At 42.1% G+C, this 21,789-nt stretch overlaps 1 protein-coding gene across 3 annotated transcripts in view; it reads right to left on the bottom strand.

The window, feature by feature from the left end:
* sema3fa (sema domain, immunoglobulin domain (Ig), short basic domain, secreted, (semaphorin) 3Fa) overlaps positions 1-21,789 on the bottom strand; it is a 49,438-nt gene that overhangs the window by 12,487 nt on the left and 15,162 nt on the right. For 2 of the 3 annotated variants that reach the window (XR_011310595.1, XM_069690752.1), the window contains exons 3-7: positions 7,584-7,744; positions 7,429-7,491; positions 4,907-5,026; positions 2,601-2,690; positions 1,423-1,516 (exon numbers count right to left, since the gene is read on the bottom strand). Coding sequence is in view for 2 of the 3 variants with exons in the window: in XM_069690752.1 (XP_069546853.1) it covers positions 1,423-1,516; positions 2,601-2,690; positions 4,907-5,026; positions 7,429-7,491; positions 7,584-7,744 (528 nt within the window). In the remaining variant the exon portion in view is untranslated. The remainder of the gene's footprint in view (positions 1-1,422; positions 1,517-2,600; positions 2,691-4,906; positions 5,027-7,428; positions 7,492-7,583; positions 7,745-21,789) is intronic. The other variant, XM_069690754.1, reaches the window with a different exon arrangement.

The raw sequence follows: 21,789 nt of genomic DNA, 5'->3' as shown, positions 1-21,789 counted from the left end.
TCATGATGGATGAAAACGGTTTTAGGTTCAAATACAGACTGTCTGATTGAAACTTCATTATCAAGTTGCATCGTCCCTCTGGGCGTCATCAAAATCCGACTGATAGCACATGGAGCAGCTGTGGCCATTCAAAGTTAGAAAAAAGTAACCTCACACGATGACAGGATCTGATTAAACTTGGCTCACATGTGTGTGTCACGTCTGACTTCAAAAATATTGACCTCATGATTGTATTGTAATCATACTCATTGGGCCCATCAGTGTAGTTTCAAAGGACAGCTGCTCTTACAAAACCAATTTTGTGTCAGCTGGATTCATGGTGTAGAGGTTAAAGGTCAACAAAAGACATTATCACTGCAGACACAGACATGTCATGTGAGACATTGGCATATATACATTCTCAAAGATTTTATGTGTACAATATAAAATTAAAAAAGCTGAAACCTGGAGTTTTTTTTTGTTTTTTTTTATCTTTACTGGGACATTTTGAGGAGGTAAGAGAGAGACAGCTTGTGAAATAATTGCGCAAAAAAATTCTTTAGGCCTAAATTCCACCTAACACTGTTGTGTCAGTGAGGTATATCTCTGCTCTGCCAATTATGCAAGATGATTTGATTCAGATTTTTTCTTGGCGATAGAGTTTTACTCCGGTTAGCTGCTGACGTGGTGCAGCAAGAGAGGCCCTGTTTATCTCTCTTATACACACACACACACACACACACACACACACACACACACACACACACACACACACACACACACACACACACACACACACACACGACCAACCGTAAGCTGCTGACAACAACAAAAGACCAACCATTGACATGAGGTCACACACATCCATCAGACCAAATAAGTGGCTAAATTGTTAAACTACAGTATAACCTTACCAGATCTTACAGGATTAATTGATTGGATGATCCTCAAAATTAATTTCAAACTATTTTGGTAATTGATGACAAGCTAAAATGCCAAATATTCTTTGTTTCCAGCCTCCAAATGTGATGATTTATTGATTTCCTCTATCTTGTGTGACTGCAAAGTAAACATGCTTGGGTTTGGAGCTGTTGGTTGGACAACACAAGGAATTTAAATCTTGGGCTCTGAGAAATTTTAAGGGGAATTTTCATAAAAATCCTTAAGAATGATTTAAACAGTTAACCGATTAATCAAGAAAATAACGTAACCCTGAGGAAGCTGCTGTAGCAACCGACTATAATTTCCATAACTAAAGAACATTTAAATTAAATCCTCACAGTGTTAATGTTTCAAACAAACCCCTTTCAGGCATGCGCATGCACAATGGACTGACCGGAAACCAAATACAAACTGCACATCTTCTACGTTTTTCACAAATAGCTACTTAAATCTGCTTGTACATGTTGCGTGAAGGATACAAAAAAAAAACCAGACACTTACTGATCAAAGCAGAGACGCTGTTAAGTTTGGGGTCGTAAGGACATTTTCCTTTCCCAGAATCCACTTTACCGGGTTCAAGACGGAAAATGTATTCCTGTAAAGAGTTCAGAAAAACATGAGTAGACATCAACAGATTTATTGTGTTTGGGGAACATTTCTGTGTGTGGGATTTTTATTGTTTCAATCATCCACTTTACAGTCTTCAGATTTTAAAAACAGTTTTAAATGGTAACAGTCACATCAAACTAATAATGCGTTCAGTTGGCTAACACAGTAACAGTGAGGAGGTGGGAGCTGCGACCCCAAAGGCACTGACACTCTGACAGCAATGCTGGCTCTGCTGAGGGGAACAAAAGGCGCACAAAGTCAGTCATCAGTGAGATGGAGAGGTGGAGGAAAATGCTGAGAGCAATCCAAAACTCCAAAACTCATCCACCATGCTGCTGATGTTAGTGGCTCACACAATAATTCATTATTCCACGGTGCAAGAGGATATGTCGAACATCTGTGTCAACACCGGCTATGAGTATGCATAGAGGTTTGTCAGGTACTTCAAAGCTTGTCCCATGACGTCTGACAGGTATGGAAAAATGTAAGGCAATGCAGCAGTATGTCAAAGCTGCGTGTGTAAACCTGCTCCTGGATATTGATTTTAGTAACAAGATATAGTGTGAATCAAAAATGTGTGGAGATGAAAACACTATCATATGGGTCAAAAACTTTGTATGTCCGACAGAAAATGTTCTATACTGTATTTAAAATATGTATATTTGTGTCTGTATGTGTATATATGACCCTTTTTGCTGCTTAATATTAACTGATGAAGGTCTGAGGACAAAAACACATTAATGAGGAGAGTACAAGTGAATGTTCTTTCACAGTTTGTGTGCCTACACCCTGTATGACATCACTTTCAGCAGGCAATAAAGACTCCACTGGCATGAACACGACATTTTCTTCTTTTTTCTTGAGTGCTACTCGTGGAAAGCAAGTTGTCCACACAAAAATCATAGTTTAGAGACTATAGTTCAGCAAGCTGCCGTAATAAACCAAGATGTATAAAAATAAAACGCAGCGGTGATTTATTTTTAGCCATGTTATCCCCACTACTCCAACTGTGACTTAAAAAAAAGTTCTCCAGGTGGGCACCGAACTCTACAAAACTCCCTTCAGCCCACCTTTGCCTCCAAAGGCTCTGATGTAGTGCTGTAGTCTGCTGCTCGACTTGTTCTCCCTCCTGACTGGGGTGCCTGTAGGTAGTGGGACCCCTAAAAACAGAGACATGGCACAGTGGGCCCTCTCATTACCGACATTCGACAGCCCAGATCAAAGTGAAATTCAGCTGATGATGATCATGACATAAACAGAAGAGGAAAATAAGTAAGAGCAAAAAGAAGGACTGGGAAAAAAAAAAAAAAAAAAAAGTTGATTCGTCAAAGACAAAGAACTCTAAAAGGTGATAAAAGTGGAGTGAAGAAGGTCTGGTTGGGGGCGTTCATCATTTAGTAACCATGTTGGATTAAAACAAAAACAGCTGTGAACTCCATGCAAAACCATGCAGTGCTAAGATAGAAAACAGACAAGGAAAACAAAATAACCCACATTTGAAAAAATAGATCATATACAGTGAACCCTCGCTATAACGCGGTTCACTTTTCGCGGTCTCGCTACTTCACGGATTTGCATCGTGCATTGTGTTCTGCATTCTGATTGGCTAAACAGTCTCTCCGCTTCTTCTCTACCTGTTTGTCAATAACGTTGCGGTTTAATATGTACACGTACGTAAAACAGCTTGCCAAATTAAAATAATCGATGGTGGCATGTCGGTTTATAAGAATCTTTTTTGCCCAGAAGAAAAAAGAGCGACAACAACTACCGATAACTATGTTCTTCTCTCGAAAAACCACACCTGCACCGCCGGCTTTAGAAGAAAGAACCGCTGCAGAGCGGAGTCAGGATGCAGCGGCTCAGTCAGAAGAGCAGTGAAATACACGAGTCACTATTTGTCCTACTGTACTTTGTATTTGTTTTCATAATCATTTTTCATTTCCTCCCGTTCTAATCCAGTGACTCGGGTCGCAGTGGGGCGGTGCCGATCTCAGCAATTTGAAGCCTTCAGTTCGTATTGATGATTAAAATTATTATTTTACAGTACAGTAGTTATTTGTTAAAAAAAAACACATTTATACAGTACTTTTATTTGTTAAACAAATGCTTGGGCTTGTAAAAAGGTTTTGTTCTTTGGTTTCAATGTATTATGGAGTATTTCATTGTATAATAATTGTAAAAAAAATAAAGGTTCCTACTTCACGGATTTCACCTATCGCGGTCTCTATTTGGAACGTAACCCCCGCGATAAACGAGGGTTCACTGTACTGGAATCAAATACAGAGAAGAGTAGGACTCCTAAAACAATTACAGTAACAGTTAAGACAGTAAATGTAATTTCACAGAGTATTATTGTTATTAGCAATCTCCAATATAAAAAAAATTGAAGCAATACTCCTAAACTAAATATTCTAGTGTTTGATAAAAAAAAAAATTGGCAGGTTGGCACAAAATCTGAAGCTGAGGAAATGGCATCAAAAAGGCACAAAGGCTGATGCAGGTAAAAGAAAAAAGTTTGCAGTTAAAGGACAAAGTTCGTGAGTTAACTGAGGACTAAAAATGTTAACAGGGAACAATTTCTGAACAACTGGTTTATGTTTACATCTACTACTGCTGAGGAAAATCTTTACAGTGTGAAGTAACATTGCATTTGGGCCTTCGGGGAGAAGCTGAATGACAAGAGGCAGACTGACCTTTACATTGAAATATGAACCCTCCATTTGAACAGTGAGACTAAACAGGCCGAGTGGTGCATGTAAGTGTGTCGACTATAACCGGGCCGGCAGCTGCCGTTGCTCTGCGTGGCCATCGAGCGAGGGAGGGATGGATGGAGGGAGGGAGGGAGGTGGGGAGGTGCGGGTGAGCTACAAGGCTGATGATGGATGAGAAGCTCCATCAGTAATGATGGCCTTTCAGAGGCTCTCAGCCAGACAGAAAGACAGGCCACAGGCTTTGCTGTGTATAAACAGGTGAGGGGAGAGGGGAGGGAGAACCATGAGTAGGGGTATTTTCTATAGATATAATGGCACCGGGTTATTCCCAGTGGTGACAGAAGATTGGCGCCTCAACAATCTCCAAGCAGTGGCAGTTAGCTATCTTGCCAAGAGCAATTTTGCAAAAGTAATGGAGATCTAGAAAGGACTAGCCATGAGCTTTTTTTTTCTTTTTCTTCGAGTCCTTCAGACCGTGAAACAGCACAAATCGATGAAAACTAAGAGGCAGAAAATGATGGAAGAGAAGCAGAGCCCATGAAACTGAAGAGCAGGAGCAGAAGGAGAGTCTCTGACCTGAGATGGATTGACTGATATGGTTCTTTAAAAGGCGGAGAGTAAAGGTCAAAATGTCTCCATGGATGCCCGGCTCTGTCTTTGGTTACCTGTGACCTGCGTCCTCGGTCCACGTAGGTGCAGATGGGGTTGTACGCGCCTGTTCCGCACACATACAGGTGGGTCCGGTTCCACGGCTCAATCAGACGGATAAAGTTTCCACATTCACCCTGAGAGAGGGGGCGAAACAAAACGCAACAGGATTGGAGACTTCGGTTAAAAAAGGGAATTGTGATATTGAAAATAAAGGAAGCGATGAAAGAAAAGGGTTACATAATAAATAATGCCCCCCTGATGGTAAATATCTCCTCTGCCTGGCTTAAAACAATCACATCTATCTCTTCCTCTGTTGGCTGGCTTGCCTTTGGCAGCTCTGTTTCCTGGCTCTGTGTGTCAGCCTGGCCGAGGCTTCAGATCAGACCACACTGTCAGAGGGAAAATGTTTCCAAACACCATATGAGTGTGTGGCAGAAATGAAGACAAGCAGTCTCTGAGATATGAAGTGTGTTTGCTGCAGGGATTGCGGTTAAACCCAATTCAAAGTTCTGTCAAACCCTACAAATGAAAAACATTTTGGTTTGACCAAACAAGGCTGCTGAATACAAATTTTGATTTCTGGGGAACAAAAGGAAGTTATACTTCAATTAGAGTTTCTCCTAGAAAAGGACATCGATGTAAAAATCTCAACAATTTAGTTTTTTTTTTAATAATACGTTTTTAAATGGAATAGATTTTAATGACACATTTTTGTTGTAGGATTTGGATTTTGGTGAAAGCTGCTCAATGCTTTCGAGGTCTTTCTAATCTCTGTTTTTCTGACCAGCTGTCTGCCTTCCTAGTCTCAATCCACCCAAATCAAGACTCCAGCAACAGAAATGTACAAGCCGATGATATCTGTTCGGATTTGTCCGTCATATTTTCTGCTGGGGACAGCTGGTGAAAAAGAAAGGATGTACCAAGCATAAAAAAAATAAAAAGATTGCGAGCAGGATGGGGGATGAACCATTTTGGCAGATCTCAGCGACACGACAGATGCACAAGTCAGAGGTTTCAGAGGATGTGTTTGAGTGTGTGTGTTTACGCCTGTGTGTATTATTCAGCGCACAGTTGTGCCCCCGCCCCAATAGAGAGCACAGTGGGGATGATTGCCTTTGACCTCCTGCCTGAACAGACATCCCCTCTGAATTGCTGTTGAATTGTCATCATCTGTCATTCACTAAGGAGCGGACAGGATTGCCAAGATATCCAGCAGTAGCCAATTTTATCTCTTATTCTACTGATGAAATTTCAAACCCACCTCTGACACTGACACACACACACACACACGCACACGCACACTGAGAGGCTTGTACATGCACATATGAACGTACGTAGGCCAATACGATGTAGCCAGAGGCGGTGAGAGGCGCGGGTCACCAAACACACGTAAATGAACATTCCAGTTGGATAAACAGCAGCCTGCGCGCTCCACCAGCAGGGGAGAGCAGGGTTATTATCCAGAGCCTCATCACCCTGTCGGTGCTCACTGCTCCTGCCAGCGCTCACCCCTTGTATGCGTGTTGTCTCGTGTGTGTGTGTGTGTGTGTGTGTGTGTGTGTGTGTGTGTGTGTGTGTGTGTGTGTGTGTGTGTGTGTGTGTGTGTGTGTGTGTGTGTGTGTGTGGTGGTGGGGGGGTTAGAATGTGTGAACAAAATCAAAAGGATGCGTTTTTTTTTTTTTATATGAATTTCAATGACGAGTTTCCCTCTCTTCCTTGCGGGGGCTGCTGCGCTGGCGGTGGCCGTTTGAATGTCTGAATCTTATTAACACTTCAGACGGATCTGTGGCTTCCAGTGGCCGGTTCATTTAGTCTGGTTGTCTGGACTACAAAGGGAAAAATAATGATTGTGCAAAAAGAAAATTAGTGTCTGGTAAATATATAAATAAATGAATAGAAAATGAGATACGTAGGTGGGTATGTTTCCAGCGCTCGTGGAAGATGACTAAATGTCGCACGTTTCTAGTTCCTGCTGGAACTTAATTGGTGGCAGCTGTATGCAATCAGCAATCAGGGATGCAGAGACAGTAAATAAGAGCTTCATTGCAAGTCGCACATCGGGAGGAGATTTTACATGTCCTCTGTTGACCCGGGTGCTACATTCAAGGCGCCAAAGAGAAGCAATGAAGAGACACCAAATTTTGCACACGTTAACACCAAAAACAGGTTTATATGTGCAGCCGGTGGAAAAAGCATTCAGGTTCACAGATGTGACTTTATCAGTTGATGAAGCAGGAATCCTTTATAGTGGTTTGTCTTCGAGGGTTGATAAAGTGCTTCAAAGGCATTAATGAAAATCTACAAAATATGCAGGAGGTGACAAAATTAACAATACTTTTGTCCGCGATCTGGCTCCATATTAAAACCCACTATGCCAACTTTAAAACGGTCAATAATTCAAATAATACCAACACTACTCCAAAACAGAAGTTACAGTGTATGTTTGAGAAACTTGAATCAGGGAATGCTTTTGTTCTTGGGTTAGAACACAATAAGACAATTATCAGATGATCAGAATTGCTGCTTGAATACTTACATTGGTGTCTTTCCCTGACAAGACACATTCAGTCTTCCTCTGGGGGACAACGGGCCAATGGATCTGACGGGAAAAAGAAAGAAAAAAAAGAAATGTTAGCTGTCAAACTCGTGTTGAGCTCCTCCAGGTAAATGTGTGTGTGGGACCTTTCTTACTATGAGCGGCTCCTTGTTGATGTCGTGCAGATCCAGAGACAGGATATAATCTTTGCTGCCCACATACATGCGGTCGTGGTCCTCGTCCATGCGAAGGATCCGATAGTCGGTGGAGTTCAGCAGAAAGGAGAAGTGGTGAGCTGTGCCGGTAGACTTTAACTCTACAAAAGTGGCAAAAAGTGTAGAAAACAAATGGTTTTGTTCATACTGTGCCTGTAATTACTGGAGTGGAAAAGCACACAATACAATGACCACTGACACAGCCACAGGAAATGTGTGTGGGCTGCTTATTTTGGCACACGTACACATAAATACACATATATACCAAAATCATAATGGTGTGGCAGTATGCCGATGATGCAAACCTACCATCAGACACAACTAAACTAATTTACAGATGCTGTTTGTTCTTTTTAATTTTACTCCAATTACCTGCCTTAACGGGGTTATAGACAAACTGGTTAGAATAGGCTCGACAAAAGCAAGGAGACATAAAAGAAAAATCTCAAAGGAGTCCGTACTGAAAGGCAACGGCTGAGAAATAGTTAGGGCAACAGTAAAAACTCCCATAACAGGCCAGATCATTCACGTGTTGATGCCTTCATTCAAATCTCTTATTGTGAAGTAACCTTGTCAAGAGCAGAAAAGATGCCAAGCAATCATGGAATCATAAAAAACATTGCCAACTAATTTCCTCCACATCACTGTTGAAACTATTTTGAAATAAAACGTCTCCAAGATGGCTCACAGGCTGCTCACTGGTGTGTGAGTTTCAGTTACACTCGGGGCGCACGGGGAGATAAGTGGAGATGTGGTGTACAGAAAGCAGCTTTTCTCCTGGTCCTCCCGTTACCTCCCGATCTGTTCGAGGATCTGATAGAAGCTCTCTCTGTTCCTCGTGCTCTCTTTCAAACTGTGCTTGGGAAAGTGGAGATTGAGAAAGTTGAGCCCGCACTTATGCTCGTCTACTCTCAGAGGAAAAAAACGTGAGGACCCGATGGAGGACCTGTTTACGTTCCACTTCAATGGGACCAGACAAACGTCCCTACTGTTCTGTGGAGCCAAACCTGAGAGTCACTGATGATGAGAAAGACAACCCAACAAGAGCTACAACAACTTTCTTTAACTAGAAAGTCTTGTTACTCTGCTCTAAAAGACAGCATGAAGTTCTCCACCTGCACGGGACGTGCTGAAATAATGACATGAATCCTCGAGCAGAAAGCTTCTGGTGAGCTGAGCTCCTTCAGGAACTGTGAAATGATGCTGTCACACTGAAGCATCGCAGGTAGCGCACAGAAATAGACACGGCTGTCACCCGTGTAATTCTCATAAATTGCCTCCAAACACATTTGCTATTAAACTCATTCCTACTCTCATGGGTTACAGATTTAAAACCGTAAGTGTAATTGTACCATAACGTGGGGATATGTGGTCTTGGAGGAGTTTCATTTTTAATAAAAAAAAAGTCTGTTCTGTTTAATAAATTATGATTATAAGAAATAAAAAAAAAAAGATACAAGAAAATGAATGCATGAGGGATTCCATGAAACATTACCGCTTGTAGTCCAGCATTATTGTTTATAATTTAATCTGACCGATATCGGCCACACTGTTCACTCTCTTCTAGCTGTATCCCAGCTTTGCTACCGCATCGTATTAAAGAGTTGAACGAGTAAAAGAGGGAATTTATTGCGATGAAGTCAGAGGTACAATAGTGTAGTGGCCAAAGGTTAGCATGGAACAGAAATATATCTACAACACAAGACTACCGTCATATTTTGACGGTGGGTTAGTTTGAAATATTCGAGGGAAAAGGCCTTAATATGCTGTCAGAGGAAAAGCCTCAAACTTCCAACTCCTCTGCAAGATTACCAACTTCCCCATGAGCTTTTGTTGTGGGCAAACCACCCCAAGAAGCCAGATAACAGACCGGGTTCCTCATTAAACCAATGTGAGTGTATTTGGTTGCGTTGCTTTTCTTCAGCGGCTCCTCTAGCAGCACACTTACCGCATTAGTAGGATTAAACTGCACCTGAAATCTTAAGAGATTAACCAGATTTCAGCCCCGTTGCCTCGTTCACAGCACAGTGGTGGCTGCAACCCGATGACGTCCCACCGGATCCACCGCTAAGCGTCTATATGTAAAAGACCACACTCGCACTCACCGACACAGAGAGAGAACATCTTAAAACAGTGCGCCGCCACACTTTCTCTGCGAACGTCCCTGCCTGCTCATCAACTGCACACCCGGCGGCCTCTCTGCTCCGGCAAGTCCAACGACACCGGAGCTTCAGGGACATCAGATGTCACCAGCTGATAACCCACATTTATCACCTCTGCACTCAGATTCACACTCGGAGGCATCAGACCGGGAAACCCGTTGGTGGTGACTGGCTGTCACAAGTCCGACAGTGAGGTCACAGCAAACTAGACGAGACGGCCAGGCAGACAAGACACATGACCTTCTACATTACAAGTAAACATTTGTCAACTGAAAGTGTCCAGCAGCCTGCGATCTTTCTCTGTGGTGGGTCTTCCGTTCAGGTCTCCGCGATTGATATTGTTCACCTTCGACGCAAACCAAATTTCTTCATGGATTTGAATTGATTTTCCAGCAATAGTTTCAACGCTGATAAAAACTTTCAAGAATCAAATTAAAATAAATTGTAGGAAACTCTTCCAGAACTGAATAATTATGCTTTTTATGACAATTTGCAAGCTGGAAATTATGTCTAATTATGGTTTGGAGAACTTCCAAACCTAATTGCTGCAACTTACTTACTTGCATAACGGAGAAGATGTTTGGCTGCGTTTGATGAAAATTATACAAAAAGGAAGAAAAGAAAAGACAACATCTTTTTATGGAGATCTGCCAATTTCTAATAAGGAATTAAGAACCAAGGCCAGACCAAAGAGTAGAAACAGTTAGTCAAAGTACAGAGATGCACACAAGAAGCACAGTGTGACTGTTTAAAACTAAGGTGCAGGACGTCTTTATGGGTTGTAATGGGGAATACATGATTTAACAGAGTAGCAACCAGGACTACATGCCTGACAGTTACACATCATTTACATGAGTTCCTTACACCTATAGCACATGGGACGTATTCTATGGACTGCAAACGTTAACCTATACCTATATGCCCCGTTAGGTAAAATACAATAACTCCACTCATCCCGCCAGCTCAATCTGTGCGAATGAAGTGGCAATATTACATATTTGCATGATGAGACACGCTAAAACACATTTTCTTTTAAATAAAAGCCTGCAGTATGGTGAGATAAGGAGTGAAGTATGATAACAGTCTACCTCAAAGAGCGCATGCAGTCTATTGTCAGCACAAATTCATCTTCTGAAAAGCATTCCAGTGCAGCTCAGCCTGACTCCCCTCTGCTGCCAAGAAAATTGTTACAAAGCACAACACGGCCTTGACATCGTGTTAAACAGTTGAATTTACAACGGGCTGGTAAATTCAGCAATGATACGGCACAAATGTCTGTCTTTAAAGACCACAGGATCTGGTGTATATCACTCAGTTTCCCAGCAAGGTCTTTGTAATCACTACCAGACACACACTGTGAGACTGTGTGAAAATGTCGAAAATCTTTTTTTTTGTTGGACAAAACCGAGTATGTCCCTGCTACTCATCTGAGAGCGTGAATGCCTTTTGCTGGTAAACTGAGCCTAGAGTTCGTCCACCTGTTGATGTGATCCCTTTGCACTGTGGTCACTCTCTGCTCTATTCTGAAGCCAAAGTATGTCGCCCGTTCAGCCAGACTTTGTACCATTGTGTGTTTTTTTCCCCGGGTCAACCTCGAAGGGACACAAGTCCCCCCCCTGTCCTGTATCTGCAGGGAGATGGAAGAAAGAAGCGCCTCCCAGACACTGCTAACACTTCTTTTCATGCCTCCACCAGAGTAGCTCCTTCCTCACTGTCACCGCATGTTGTTTTCAAGGGGAGAAGAAAAAAAAAAAAAAAAAAAAAAAAGGGGTGGGGGGGTTTGAGTGCAGCCAGCAGAAAATCCCACATACCTGCCCAGGCATCCCCGGCATGTTGTCTGAATGCGTGTTCACATTCTTGGAAAGGAGAGGTGTGGCCCCACCTTGCTGCAGCTTGTCTGCAACCAAGCATGCATAGCTGTGTCCCTAAAAGTAATTTTATTCATCATGACTGTCTGGAAAACGTTTTGGGGATTTTGAAGTGACTCCAGTTTTGATCCATCTCCTACAAACAGCCAAACTTGCTTTCTTTTAAGCATGATAGCAAAAGGAAATAGTTCAACATTTTTTGGAAGTACACTGATTCCCTTTATTTTTGCATTTAATATTTTTGCTTAGAGTTAAATAAGGAGCTCAATACCACTCTTGTGCATTAAGTATCTGCTAGAAATAGGCCATTGGCTTAGCTTAGCTAAGAAGTTCAAAATGACCTTGCAACTCTATAAACAGAAATTACTTCACTGCACCTTGTACACATACAGAAATATAATATGTTGTGGTTTTTTCTGAACCTAGCTTCTGCTTGCCAATAAATAACAGCACACGACTCCCTGCTAAGACCACATTTCTTGTTTCTACATTGTTGTTTTAGTACAGATTTATAAATAAATACAAAATGTAAATTTGTGAGGTTTTAGAGGCGCTGGAAGGCATATTTCTGAACTTTTGTGCCAGGGTCAGCTGTTTCCCCCTGCTCCAGTTTAATGCTAACTCATGTTCCTCCAACTTTATTCTCATCTAATTCTTGGCAAGAAAGTGAACCAGTACATTTCCTAAATGTCCACTGGCTTAACTGTAACTAAAAAGATTTAGTCAGTGCTTGAAGTGGGAAAAAAATATTTTAACAGTAGTACTTTTATTCACATGTTTGTCTGTATCAGCAAATTATTATAACATTATAATTTCTATAGTATGAGCAGCTTGTGAGAAGTGCTGTTGCCAAAAAAATAAAAATAAAAAATAAGTCATGGTACACCAAAAAGTAAAATGTAAAAGTGCCGATACTTCCTGTCAATGAGTGCTGGCCCACTTTGAGCACTAGTTTTAGTTGTTTAAACGTGAGCAAACTTTAGCCATAGAGGAGGAAGATCAGAATGTCAAACTTATGTCATTCAGGTAACAAGGTCTTTTTGGTCTTTTAGTGTGTCGTGGTTGCATACGGTCAAAGCCTTTAAGTGTCTGTTATTTAGTGTAACTCATGTCTGAGGCCAGAGTATCTTTGTGCGTTAGAGTCCAGGATGGAGAGGTCACTGCGGACATCGGAGGGGCTGAACGGCAGCGGGAGGGAGGCCTTATCAGCTCAACCTGACACGGTGTTTGCCTTTCGTGTTTGCCTCAGTTGAGCACCTCATAATAAGCCTCCCGCCACCCATCGGGGTTAGGACTATTGACTCAGAACACATGTCACAGGAGCTGATTGCTGCTTACCTGCGCCTGTCAAGAAGAAATAATTGGCACCAGATTACTTCTTATCTCTGAGCTTCCGGATGCTGTCACTCCGATGCTCTTCACGCTTGCCTGCCACTGATACACGGTGCGCGTGTGTCTGTGTGTGTTCATAGAAATAGAAATAGAGCTCTCTGATCCTCACATCAAATCAGGGACACCTGTCTCCCACTGCACAAATCCAAAGCAGGGAAAGATTGATTTAAGTAGTGAGTTCACTTCCTGAGTGGAAATGAGAGATTATAACAAATCTATTTCTGCTTTTTCAGATGACAGCAAAGGTTAATTAAAGCACAAGGGAGAAGAACAAGATCTTTGGTTGAACTGATAGCGAAGGTCATCTAGTTTCTCTACTTTCTGTCTCTGACCTTCATTGAATTCACGTCGGACTATACATGTAGCGGTCAGAATAAGACACAAAGGGTTTTAATGGAGACAGGAGTGTTCCCAAAAAGTATGATTTGCCTTTCCAATGTCAAACTTCGAGTAACAATTTAAGAATAAAATGTACTTTTTGCGCAGATTTTTGATATACGCTTAATTACAGACTCATAATACATCAATCCAAAAGACCGAGGTGGTTTTTTTTTTCTGTTCACACATTGCTGCAGACAGCTGCCCTCAAAAGATTTGCGTGGGCCGCAGGTGAAAGGTCAAAGGACATGAGGGGTCTGAGGTGAAAGCTCATCGTGGCCTCCTCACACTGGAGAAAGCTGGGTGGTCACGATCGTATTTGGGTGGAATGTTTGGAGAGTGAAAGCGCAGGGAGACATGGGAAACTGCATCCTCTAACAATGTTTAATAAGGGAAAACAATATATATATTTTTTATCAACAATTAATCAGCAGCTAGTTGAATAATTGCTTAGTCAATTGACAGAAAACTAAATTATTCTGATAATAGTTGCTGGTTAGGAAACGGTTTGGGAAACAAGTCCCAAAAACGTACTGATTTTAGCATTTATGATAGACGACCTCTTTGTTTCAGACTGATGGCTGGTAAAAGATATTTGACTACGCCATCTTGGGTTTGAGGGAAATAAAAGCAATAGTTCTTGCTATTTTGTGTCATTTTTATAAAAGACTAAAAGATTAACTGAAAACAGTGTTCATGATCTTCTCTGTGCTTTCAATTTTTTTCTGCTCTATTACAAATAAAAGGATAGTTTAAACTAGATGAAATGTACACAGAACCATTTCTTCAAGCATACCGTCCAATTTTCACAGGAACAAAACCTCATGCTTCTTGCCAAGAAACATGAGAAATTCATATTCACGCTGAGCTGTTACACTTTAAAAGGAGATCAGTGAGCAGGTCTGCTTCACTCTCTTCCTCTACAACAGTAATCTCTGGATTTTGAAAAACATGAACATCACTGGTTGGTTGATTGTTTTGGTTTCTGAAGGCTCGACCCCGAGGAGCTGTCTGCGCTCGTGGCCGGGCGGTTGTATACACAAATGTTTATGTGTGTCTGTGTAGGTGTGATGGGAGTCATGCTGATGCAGCAGGCTGCTGTAATGATGATGAAGCTGTGTTTGTTGTTGTAGCTGAGCTGTCGCTTGCAGCGGGCTGGTCGGCGTGGCAGCAGTGGTCGGTGGTGACAACGCAGTTTCGAAGGATTATGGAAAGGGCTGAATAATGAGACAGAGCCGGTGTGAATGAGTGAAAAATCCTCCTTTCCCTAGCTGACCTTTGACCTGGCACTTAGAACAAATACTCTCCTTCTCCGTCAGCTGCACTAACACTGAGCCAGATGTACAATGTTTTCTCAAAGGAATCTCTCCATTCCTATTTCTAGATTTCTCCTACTTCTTCATTTCATTAGGGGAACTAACATGTGCCTCTTTCATGATCCATGTTCTCAATAGATCAGTCGTCTTCCCGCTGATTTTAACGAGAACTGAACAAAGAGTCATTTTCAGCATGTCTTTTTGCTTCCTTGAGTTTCAAGGTCATGGCCAGTGTGCTGCTAGCTGGGGGCAATAAGAGGAGGGTAATTAGAAGGTAAATTTAGAGAGACCATTAGCAGCAAGTGTTGACTCAGGGTCTATTGGGGACAACAGCCACCGCTACCCTCTCTGGGTGTTCCACTCCCCAGTCAGGCACCGAGAATCTACTCTACTCCCTCTGGTCATTTTTCACCCTCAACAGCAAATGTTGCGATCGAGTGGTGAGAATGGAGGGAGGAGTCCCGAGGGTAGAGGAGCCTGACAGCGGACCTAAGAACTTCCATTTATCAAGGCAGGCAGCAGAGAGCCATGGAAACTCTGAGTCAAGCTCTAAGAGGGAGCTTCTCTGTACGGCCAACACATAGAGAGAGGCTGACATCCCCTGTACTGCTGCTGGAGGGGCAAAAAAACAAAGCTCACAAAGGCACACAGAGGCTCTTCAATTCTAATCAGGAGTTGGAGGACGGACAAAAAAAAAAAAAAAAAAAAACCTGATTGTGTGCCCAAACACACAAAAACACTGATTAAGATCTCAGCTGCCGGCTTAGGTAGAGAAAGAAGTCGGAAGAGAGAAGAGACTTGTAAAGTCATGTTTTCCTCAAAAAAGCCAAGAACTGGTAAAGTAATGAGCAAGTAACATCTTGTAATCAACAGCATAAAAACGGAAGAAAAATATTCCTCCAGATAGAAATACAAATACCTGCATTTAAAAAAAACGACGTGTAACATTTTTTTTAGTGGCTTTTGTGCGTTTCCCATGTTGCCAGATTTGTAACCAAATAATTAACATAATGTAGTGTGCCAGACAGCATCTCAGACACTGAGGGGTCGAGTTCACACAATAACGGAAGGGAGTTTTTGAGGAGAAAAGAAGAAACTGAAACCTGGCGACACTGGTTTAGATTCTCTGGAAGTCTTTTCCCCGAAGGATGGAGGGCAAACAGGCCTTTTGCAATTTTTGCAAATCGGATCCAAAGCACATTTGGAGGTGGTTTAAAGAAATGTGATCGTAATCGGATTTCTACAGCTGCGTCTCGGTTCGGACGCTCTGCTGGCTCAGATCGAAATTCTTGTGTCACTCGCAACACACGAGGATGACGTCATTTTCAGAGGGACAGCGTGAGCGTAATCTATGCTACCGCTAGCAGAGCGCTATCAGAGTGGAGATTGTAGCGTTAAGGAGGGGAAAAAAACAACAACTTGACAAGAACTTGAAAGCGCGATTGCTTGAATGGCGACATGATGGAGCCACAGGTGAATTATTTTCAGCATGACCACAATCCTTCCCTATCCACAAGTTGTTTTTTGTGCAGTAACCAAACTTTACCATTGTAGTGTCTAATTAGGGAACTTTTTCATTTCGGCAACAGTACTTTGTAGATATTTTGTGAGGCACTGGCACTGTCATCCTAACTGGAAAACATTTATACACCATTTATCATTCTGACGGAACACAAATGATGCATGTTATTTAAGAACTGAATGAGTTGTGGCAGTCTATCTGGAAGGAAATGCGTGTGGGAGAAACTGTAGTAAGCAGACACTGCTGTGCTTTTATGTGTAAGGGTTCAATCGCCCAAGTACTACTTGTCCAGATAAAGGATTTACACCATCTGAATCTGTGCTGCAGTTAGGACCAAACCCTCCTACACTAAAGATGCCAAAGCATTTTTATTCTTTTTAATCATTTAAATCAACCATTCATTTAGATCATTTTTAAGATGATGGCCAAAGTCCAATAAATAAAATGTTTCCTGTACTTTGCAAAATAAAATGGAATTATCTCCTCGTGAGGAGTGATGAGGAAACGTATCTCTGAAGATCGTTTTCCTGTCCTGCATCGACCGCCACAAACTGAGCGCGTCCGCCAGCGTTTGCGCACCAACCACAACATTGTGTGAAGTCTTTTAAGGTGCTGTCATGCACGCAAGATCGACCTCAAATTATAGCGTTCCCATTTATCTTAAATCAGGCCTCGTTAATGCTATTTTCATTCACCGTGCAGCTTCCTCTGACACCTTTCCTTTTGCTTGGCGAGTCTGATCCTGCCAGTATCCACTGGCCTCCGTCTGCATACCACTCCACTGAGATAACAGATGCCTTTTTTCCTTCTTCGCTCCTTTCTTTGGCATCCAGCGTGGCCGATGCAGGAAATGCGTGCAGTGATGATGTATTTTGCTACGAGTGTCCGGCCCGTACATCACGCTTCAAAAGTAATAAACTCTCGCATGAATAAAGAGGGTTGTCGAGAGCCACGTCTAATGAGATCACGCCTCAATCCAAATGTTGAGCAAGTTTTGAGCAAATTGCAAAACGTCTGTTAACATAAAATGCATTGTGTTTATGTGGGTGCATCAGCTAGTGTCTGGACTAATTAGTCACCAGGACATATTCAGACAAGAAGCAATAACTTTAACACATCGTGGCATTTCACTGCTGCATGTGGCTGGTATTTTAATGAATGACTTCTGCCCACACCCACCATGTGGTATTTTCGTCAGCTACTCTGGAGACAGAAACATGGATGGAAAGAGGGTCTCTGGCTAGATATGGGGAGTTGTATGTGTTCTAGACTGAGACCACTTGGAGAGAATTTTTTTTTTTAAACTTTAAACATTTCTTATTTGGGCCATCAAACTTATTTTAAAGCAGAAAAGAATGGAAATGCACCTTAAAAGCTCGGTTGGAGCGCTTGGTTTGATTGTGCTCGTGGAAACTATGGCAGCCATAGCACTGCAGGACATATTAGGTGTGAATTGAGATGATCTGTTAGAGGTTTGTGATGTGAATATATAACTTCTGTATGTCCCAAATGACCAGAAAAGGCTGAGCTTCAGAGTCAGAGACATCTGTGACATTATCACACTACAACCCAGTAATGGCTGAGTTCCAGAAACCCATCTGTTTCTGTCTGGTCGACATTATACTGCAATTCCTGCTGCTGCATACAGCCACTTGACCCCACGTCACTGCCAGACAATGGCAGGGTCACCCACCACCAGGTACATGTCAGCACAGATACCAGTTCAAGCCTTGAGCATTAATGCCATATGACAGCCAAAAGACAGCCGGGATAATACTCAACAATGAGGCGGCTGGTTGTTGAGCCGTGTTCCTCTGATTGGGTGTTGGGAGTTACAGCCTGCAGTGAAGACCTGCTCATTTGTCTGAAAGGCTTTGTGCTCAGACACTAGGGAATGACACTTTGCTACGAAACATAGAAAAATAAATCAAAACCCATAAAACACCACTATTCTTGTCAAACCAGCTGAAATGACCCCGTAAAGGAACATCCTTCCAATTTTTTCCAATTCTTGTTCTTAAGATGACAGACTTTTTGTCATGCTAGGAGCATAACACCAGGGATGGCAAAGGTTATCGGTCGCTCAGTCCACTGCTTTAGTCTAGCCTAAAATATCTCAACAACTCTTGAATGGATTGATCATTAATCAGTTTAAATTCGGACAAGGTCACAAGAGGACGAACCCTTCTGACTTTAGAGATCGCCTGAATTTTCCGCTAGATTCACCAACAGAATGTTTGTTTTTAGTGAACAACTACTTTGATGAATTAAAATGAAACTTGGCACAGAGATTCATGTCAGAATTCATTATAATTGCTTAATAACTTTTTATTTATCATTTATTTACCCTCAAAACTACAGTAATGGCGTTACCCAAGCCGAAGTTGTACTTTGCATTTTGTTCTAATTGTAAATGCGTACTTGCTAAACTAAGCTGGTGAACATTACAAACATGAATGTATTAGCATACCGAGGTTAGTTTCAGCCTCACAGAACCACTATAAAGGTTTATTTCTGAGTAAATAATTTCTGGCTAAATTCAAAGCTTACAGTGACGAATATTGCGGAGACATTGAATAAAATATTTAGTCTGGTAGCTGCCACTACAAGTCATGATTGATTGACACTTCCATGAAGGTCAAGATTTTTTCTTAACAGACTCCCTCAGGAGAAGTTCCTCCTCTGCAAACAGATCAAACATAACATTCCTCCAGTAATCCATTCCATTAGTGGCCCGACTGTGCACTGGTCAACCAACAGATCAATACGCCATTGACCTGACCGAGTGATTGCAAAGGTAATTACACTCAGACAAAGACCTCCGCCTCCCACTCTTTTAAGTTCTGCAACAAGAAGCTGCGCCAAGAAAAACAAATGAATTAGCAAAATACTCCAAAAATGTTTGAGTTTATTCTCAAACAAACACAGATATTCGCAGACACGTTATTACAGGTAACACCAGCGCTATTATTACATGGGAGAAGCAAAGGAACAATATTATGTCATAAATATTACGGCCTGGGTGAGAGCATTTGAGTCCCACAACAGTGGGATGATATTTTCAAGTGTTTTATTTCTCGGGTTGAGGCTGCTTACATTAAGTATCTTGTATCACTGAATCATCCCGGAGAACAGGCCAAAAAGAGGACGAAACTGTGTCTTTCAATCTGGTTTGTACGACATCCAGCAGACTTCTCTTTAGTAATTCCCTGATGACAAGATGAGTTTTATGGCCAAGTGTGCCCGGACATTTCAGACAAACTGATGTTCTGTCTGCAGACAACAGCACTTATCAGTCAGCCGAGCATCCCACTGCCTCTTTCCATCAACTATCTTTTGCTTGACTCCCTTCAAACAGTCACTGTTTTTGTACTTTTGGTACATTTGCGAGCATGAGAGGGATTTAATGCGGCCTCATATCCACACAAACACATGCCCGCACAGGGGGGTTTGATTCTAACACTGAATGGAAATCAGCAGGAAAGTTTGCTGAGAGCTGTGGGAAGAAAAGAAAGTGGGGAGACCAACTGGTGGGAATTAGCTGACTGGATGTGGTGAGTGAAAGAGCATCCGTGTTAACTCGTCCATATGCTGTCTGTCTGTCCGTCTGCTTGGCATAAATGGGAGGAGATGAGTGGAAGAAGACAAAGTAGGAGACGGTGACCGTCAGTCAAGGGCATTCATTTTTTTTTCTTAGTGCCTCTATGATGGACATGACGGTAGTGGGAATGGGGGGGGAGAAGAGGCAGAAGTGGGGGAAGGGTGTCAAAAAGGAAAACAGACAGTGGAAATGCTATAGAACATTGTTATGGAAATAGTTGTGTTTGGAAACACCCATCTTTCAAGATTATTTAACTTTTGCAGATCTATCAACACGTCTTATTTCTACCTCACGTGAAAGGGTTTCTTTGAAGACGAGAACTTGACAAGCCGAGCTAATCAAAGGTTTGAAGTACGCCATAAAGGGGTTTGGAGAAGCCAGTATAGATTGTGTGTTGAAGTGTAATCTCAAAGACAGTAAACGTAGACCACCTCAATGTCATCAGCTGTGGAGTTATATTTGTTCGAGTGTCCTTCAACAAACCGGTACTAAGGTAAGTGTTTATCCGGAGGAATGTTATGTTATAATCCCTCTCGACATGAATGGTTGAATTATTTAATAATGAGGGGGATTCACGGAAAAATAATTACAGGCTGAAAACGACCATTTACATTCCAATAGGTTTAAATATGTGCTTTGAAAGCAAAAAAATGTCATTCAAGATGAAACATGTTGGCAGCCATGACATGTTTAATGGATAATATGAATTGTCTGCTGGAGGTGGGCCCCACTCTCTCATCCCGCCGTGCAATTAAAGTGAAGCTGCCCAAGGTTAGGCTGAGTGACAGGCTGACAGACCTATAGATTACTGTCTGTCTGTGTAATCTATGGCCTTTAAAAAAACAAACAAAACAAAACAAAAAATGGCTCTCGCTGACTGACACTCTCACCCTCACATTTTAAAACACCCTTGCCTGTTAATTTGGCAGCTTTCATGTTTGACAGACAGCTGGGACATCCTACCCCGTGACCCTGTGGCCTTTTTCTCACCCGTGACCACAGGGGTCAGCACGCAGAGGACGTCTGTTCGGAGGCAGTGAGAGGAGGACGTGTGAATGGCTATAGTTAGCGTCAGATTCATAACAATACTTTTCCCGAATGAAATTTTAACATTGAACGATTGAAGTATCTGGGAAGCTTGTTCAGACCGAGAAATACAGTAAGAGACGGAATAAATCCTAAAAACATGACACAAGATAACATGTCTGCCCCGCACAAACCACATCAAGGCTTGTGGGTTCACATAAATCCGTCGTGTCAATACTACACAGCAGTTACTGCACTCCAGGCATGAAATGGGCAAACGAGGCTGCCCCTTGTTCAGATTACTGGCTTTTATCAATTGCACGCACCAACTGGAACAAAAACTATGGATACAACAAAACAGAAAACGTCTGATTCCTCTGGTATGTTATTGTTGGCAGTTATGCTCAGTGAGATTTAGTATGCAGTAGAGATAGATAAGAAATGTTGAAAAGACCTTTCCAACAGTTGAAACTATGCCTGATGTAACGCAGTTAATCCTCCAGCAGTAAATTACTTTTTACTTAAGAATTTGCAATCTTTCACGCGTCACAACATGCGTCTGCACTTAAACAACCGGCATGTTTAAGAAAGGAAAGTATTAGCAGGAAGTGGCTGTTTTGATAGGAGAAGGAGAGCGAGATAGCGATATAAGAAATAAAACTGAGAGGGAAGTAGGAGTCTTATCGGTTGGAGGAAGGCAACATGCGTGACAGTGGGAAATCTTGGTCACCCTCCATCCAACACATGGTGTGTTGAAGGAGGCCATTGATTGCACAGACACATGGAGGCTAAAAACCCTCTTATCTTGCACTATCATACCTTGTCATAAATCAGTGCTTAGCCATCCGCTCTGCACTGATAAGGCACCCAAACACAGACTG

This window comes from Brachyistius frenatus, unplaced genomic scaffold (genome assembly GCF_029030835.1).
Source record: "Brachyistius frenatus isolate BFR_SWC_R1_liver_20210118 unplaced genomic scaffold, ASM2903083v1 Contig_10, whole genome shotgun sequence".
In the NCBI taxonomy this organism is placed as follows: Eukaryota; Metazoa; Chordata; class Actinopteri; family Embiotocidae; genus Brachyistius; species Brachyistius frenatus.
This window is presented reverse-complemented; position numbering and strand designations above follow the sequence as displayed.